This window comes from Corylus avellana, chromosome ca7, assembly GCF_901000735.1.
Source record: "Corylus avellana chromosome ca7, CavTom2PMs-1.0".
In the NCBI taxonomy this organism is placed as follows: Eukaryota; Viridiplantae; Streptophyta; class Magnoliopsida; order Fagales; family Betulaceae; genus Corylus; species Corylus avellana.
In genome coordinates, this window is record NC_081547.1 from 16105693 (window position 1) to 16111692 (window position 6000).

General features: G+C 39.2%; 1 protein-coding gene across 1 annotated transcript in view; it reads left to right on the forward strand.

Moving 5' to 3' along the window:
* LOC132186800 (metal tolerance protein C4) overlaps positions 1–4894 on the forward strand; it is a 39967-nt gene extending 35073 nt beyond the window's left edge. Inside the window, exons 11-13 of the mRNA XM_059600864.1 lie at positions 3807–3874; positions 4471–4531; positions 4611–4894. Of these exons, the coding sequence (XP_059456847.1) occupies positions 3807–3874; positions 4471–4531; positions 4611–4735 (254 nt within the window). The 3' untranslated portion in view covers positions 4736–4894. The remainder of the gene's footprint in view (positions 1–3806; positions 3875–4470; positions 4532–4610) is intronic.
* The last annotated feature ends 1106 nt before the right edge of the window (positions 4895–6000 follow it).

Consider the following 6000-nt stretch of genomic DNA (forward strand, 5'->3'; position numbering starts at 1 on the left):
CTTCCCACACTTCTTTTAATGCTACTTTGTCTTCTATTTCCATCCCTACATGCTTTTCCGAGGCTGTTAAATATGAATGTTGGTGGAAAGCGATGGATGAGGAACTTTGGGCTCTCCAGGACAATCATACATGGGACGTGGTTCCTTGCCCCTCTAATGTTAAAGCCATCGGTTGTAAATGAGTTTACTCGATTAAGCTTTGCCGTAATGGGACTCTGGATCGGTATAAGGCACGATTAGTTGCTCTTGGGAACAAGCAAGAATATGGGGTGGACTATGAGGAGACATTTGCATCGGTAGCGAAGATGACCACAGTGCGTACGGGTATTTCTATTGCCGCCTCCCAAGGCTGGCCACTTCACTAGATGGACGTCAAAAATGCTTTTCTTCATGGTGATCTCAAAGAGGATATTTATATGACTCCTCCTCCGGGTTTGTTTTCTTCTCCATCTGCCGCTGTGTGTAAGTTAAAGCGGTCTCTCTATGGCTTAAAACAGGCTCCCCGAGCATGGTTTGAAAAATTCAGGTCTACGCTGCTTCGCTTCTCCTTTGTCCAAAGCCAATATGACTCCTCTTTGTTCCTTTGCAAGACTCCGACTGGTCTCGTTCTTTTACCTGTGTATGTGGATGATATTGTCATTACTGGCACTGACTCCAGTTTGATTGGTCATCTCAAGCAGAATCTTCAGGCTTCTTTTTACATGAATGACCTTGGTCCGCTTACGTATTTTTTGGGGTTGGAGGTGCACAGCGATTCTTCAGGTATATTCTTAAATCAACATAAATATACCCAGGACTTGATTAGTCTAGCTGGTCTTCAGGATTCTTCTTCGGTGGATACCCCTATGGAGGTTAATGTGAAATATCGAAGTGAGGAGGGTGATCTTCTTTCTGATCCGATGGTGTTCCGACAGTTGGTAGGCAACTTGAACTATTTGACTATTACTCGGCCTGATATTTCCTTCGCTATCCTGCAAGTTAGCGAGTTTATGCAAACTCCACGCCATCTTCATTTAGCTGCGGTTCGCCGTATCATTTGCTATCTTCGGGGGTCATCTGGCTGTGGGTTGTTCTTTCCAACCAGCTCTCCTCTTCGCCTTGTTGCTTATAGTGATGCAGATTGGGCCGGATGTCCTGATACTCGGCGGTTTGTCACAGGTTGGTGCATGTTTCTTGGTGATTCTTTGATTTCTTGGAAGACTAAGAAACAAGCTCGCATTTCTAAATCATCTACTGAATCCGAATATCAGGCAATGTCTGCTGCTTGTTCTGAGATTGTCTGGCTTCGTGGGCTTCTAGTTGAGCTTGGTTTTTCTCAATCTGATTCTCCTCTTCATGCTGATAATACTAGTGCCATTCAAATAGCTGCTAATCCTGTTTACCGTGAACGTACGAAGCATATTGAGTTAGACTGTCATTCTATTCGGGAAGCCTTGGACACTCGTGTTATATCTTTTCCTCATGTTTTCACTGATCTCCAGATAGCTGACGTATTCACGAAGGCCATGACCCGACAGTGTTGTCAGTTCCTTGTAGGCAAATTGATGCTTCTTGATCGACCAACATCAATTTGAGGGGGGATGTCAGTCAGATACGATATATATATATATAGCCATAATTAGTCTCTCTAGTTATGGCATATTTTTGTATTATAGCTATAGTATCTTGTAATTAATAGGTAGATTTTAGTTGCCTTATTTGTTCTCTTAGATTGTTGTAATCGTTGAGATACAGCTTGTAATTAGTTAGACAATTTCTATATAATATGAGAAACCCTCACATTGAGAGGCATTCAATACAATTGACAAATATTTATTGCCATGAATAGACATAACAGGAGAAGGACGCCAAACATGAGTAAACTAAATCTAAAGCATTACAAGCTTTTAGAAGTTAAGAAGAAAAAGGTAGTTGGTGTCCTTTGTCAAGTTGACATGCAAAACAAGGGACACATTCTTTATTTGGGTAGACTAGAAGGTTGAACTTAGAGAGGACATGCTGCACGGTGCGAAAAGTTGGATGACCAAGGCGCCTGTGCCAATGATGAGCTATAGTTCGTTCACCAACAAGGGCTTGACTTATTTGTGGAGAAGAGGTGGAAGGATGCAGTTCGTAAAGGCTATTGTTAAGTGGACCGCAATGGAGTGGAGTCCCGGATTGATAGTCCTTAATCACAAAAAAAAAAAGATGAGTGAAACTCAAAGAAATCACTATTATCCCAGGCAACTTTGCTTACGGAGAGCAGGGTTTTACAGATATCAGGAACATTGAGTAATTGTCTAAGAAGGTATTAACGACATGAAAGAGCAATAGTTGCAGAACCAATATGGGATATAGATAAACCTAACCCATTGCCTACACGGATGTGCTTTGTTCCAGAGTACTCTTCTGCAGCCAAGTTGAGATTGGACATCTCATTGGTGAGATGGCGTGTGGCTCTAGTGTCAGGATACCAATTCTCATTAGTGGACAGGCTGGGAGATGAGTAAAGAGCCTAAGGTTGGGCATGAGATTCATCTTGATAGTTTTGATCAAAACGGTAGTAGCACCAGATAGCAACATGGCCAATTTTCCCACACAGCTGACAGACACCAGATAGCAACATGGCCAATTTTCCCACACAGCTGACAGACAGACCGAGAGGAAGAGGAGGAAAGTATGATCCTTGACCACGACCATTGGAGAAGTGCCCACGGCCACAGTTGTTGCCTTACTGACCACAAAAGATGAGGGGCAGTCTGGCCCTTTAAAATTTTTTATTTTTTGTTTTTAAATTTAGGGTTAAAAATGTAATTTTATAATAGATTGAGTCCGTAGCCAATCCATCCCACATGTCAATTAACAATTGGTTGTAACGTAGATCCACGTGTGCATCTAACGGTTTCTGTAATGCTACACTTCCACTTCTTTACACAATTTTTTCACACCCATAGGTAGCTTTTAAAACTACCATTGGATTAAAATCCAATAAAGATTCATCTCATATTCAATAGTGGTTTTAAAAGTCACTTATGGGTGAAAAAATTGTGTAAAGAAGTGGGAGTAAGTGTAGCGTTATTCTCTATCAAATAGTTGACGACACAAATCATTTTGAATAGATAACTTATTGTAAGGATCTTTAAGATATTTTTGATACTTTTTCCCCATGGAGTAGCTTAATCGGCTAAGTACCATGCCTCATGAAATTGATGTCATTAGTTCGAATCTTCTCTTCCCTTCCTTTCCTCCCCAACTCTTCATTGGGAACAAAAAATTACTGGCCAAAAAAAAAGAGATATTTTTGATACCTTACGGATCGGTTTGGTACAACTGCAAACCCTAGAGACTAAATAAGTCATTTTCCAAGAAGAAAAAGTTTAAACCCTTGCCCAGTGCACCACGTCAGATGATGGACTTGGATGACGAGTTGATAAAAAAAAAGTTTAAACCCAAGCCCACCCCCATTGCTTATGCTAGAGTTTGGGGGTGGGCTTGGGCCTTTCACATAATTGGCTTCATCTACTCTCTTTCCTCTTATTATATAGCCCAAAAAAAAATCCATTTCTATTGTGCTTCACCTTTTTTGGATAAGAAATAAATGAAATAGGATAAATATATTTGTATCATAATTATTTCTGGACTTCAATAGACTAGCACATGAATTGCAGTTAATCTCGGTCTGCTCTTTCTTTTGAAATTTTGAATCAATCCATTCTTTCTTGCCCTACCATCTGTCTGGCCACTTATTTTGAATCTCTCAACTGGTGTAACGGTATTATTATTGGGATAACAATGTAATTTGATGGTGGCTTGCTGGTATGTGACAGATTTCAATGGAGTGAGGGTAGTGCAAAATTATCTAAGTAGGACTGGACGTGAAGAGTGGGCTGGACTGGTAATCATCTTAACCTGGGATTGTTCATCATCTGTTGACTTTTCTTTATCTGTAGTTCCATTGAATGGGTTTGTAAGTATGATAGAAGCTACCGTAAAATTCATTGCCATAGTAATTCCTAGACTATCTTCTTTATGTTTGCATGAATCGAATGTGGATATAAGTTGATCTTGCCAAATCATATTATTCAAGCTAACTTCTTCAGGTTTGAATTGGAATGCATGCTATGATTATTACCACTCTTCATCATCATTATTCATGCATTGAGATTATTAGTACACTTAATTAGGTTCCTGGCTGCAGTTTCAGTTTCATGTCTAATCATGGAGGGTAAACATTGTTGGAATCAGTTTGATTTCATCATAACTTGTGACATAAACATTATTGGACATATTTGCAAGTGATTAGTCATGAGGAATATTGTCTATTAACAGATGCTCCTTGACCCAAGTAATTTTTTGTTGATTAATGGTGGAAATTATCTGCCTACCTTTTGGGGCAAGCAACACCCCCCCTTCCCTTCCTCTTCCTTCTCCCCCTCTTTTTTGTCTCTGCATGTGTTACCATGCATAGCTGACTTGGACTTGATGGGACAGTTTCGTGACGCGGCAAAGGACAAGGATGAAAATGCACTGCTCAAGATCATGTCAAATTATGGTATGCATTGTAATGAGGAATATACATACTTGTTTAAGTTGTAATTACAAGATGCTAATAACTTTGGTTCTCATCACAGGTGAGGAAGTTGTTACAGCTTTAGGAAGTGAAGTGGATAGGCTAGAAAAGGAGATCCAGGAGCTCGTTCCGGGTATTCGGCATGTCGATATTGAAGCTCACAATCCAACAGGACCATCCCCGTGATCCACATTTTTATACCTTCACTCTATTCTTTTGTGATTCTCAACAATTTTAATATATCATCTATCAAGGGACACCCTAGCAATGATATAATCCAGGATTGCCAATAGGACGGATAAACGCTTCTTATAAAGAATGCATGAACAGCTGTAATAGAGGATTTTTTTTTCTTTCTTTCTTTCTTTCTTTTTTTTTTTATTCTTTGCAGCTAAATTGGCATTTGTACAGTGTTTTGGCGGAGACATTTCTGCAGTACTTGTAATTATTTAGATGAGGATTGTATTTGCACAGCATTAAAGAATTTTTTTTGTTCATAAAGTAGGGGGAAGGATCCTCCTTTTCAGTATCTAACCAAAGGTCAAGATCTACTCTCTAGCCACAAATATTCTCCCAAAATCTTCCCCCCACACCCACCTATTCTCAGGTGTTGATTTCTGTGGTTTTGATTGTGGCTAACCAAGTGTTAGTAGGGTTTAAAAAGGTAGGGTAGGCACGCAAGGCATAAGTTTTGGGCTTTGGATAAATTGACTTGTTCTATCTACGGATTCATTTAGTATACATAGATAGCTGTGTCAATGATTGCATTTTCTTGCAGCACGTAAAAGCCATCAGTTTCTATTTTGATGTGTTTTTATATAGGATTGTATCATTCTGGTTTACCTTTCTTCTTCTTCTTCCTTTCCGTTTTTATTATGATCAGCTTGGGCTGCTATATATTCTTGTAACCAATATAGGATTTAATTGTCCTAAATCTGGTCAAAAAGTGCTTGAATATTTGCAGCTCGCATTTGGTATTCACTTTAAAAAAAGAAAGAAAGAAAGTTGAGTGTGTTTTGTATATACGAGGTGAATAGTGAATGCATTCAATCAATTCTGTATCGACCATTCATCTAATGCCAAAACCACTGATTCATTTAGCTCCTACAATCTCAGTACTCACTCCCCCCCCTGTGGCTGCTGAGGGTGAGAGAGACAGAAAGAGGAAAGCCCATAGAGAGGGAGCAGTACAGTTTATATAGTATGTTAGTTTTGTCTCTTTTCCTTTTCACACGGTGTGAACTAAAATAATTGAACCATTTTTTTCCTTTCTTTTGGTTAATCCATGTTTAACCATAATATAAAATCATCAGCTTTTACTCTTCTAGAAAAAGGATGGCATCCCAGATATGTAAACTAGGGTTAAATACAAAAGTGATCCATGTGCTCTTGGTGCGTATTAAATCAGTCATTGGGTTTTTATAAGTGATAAAATTAGTCATCATACTTTC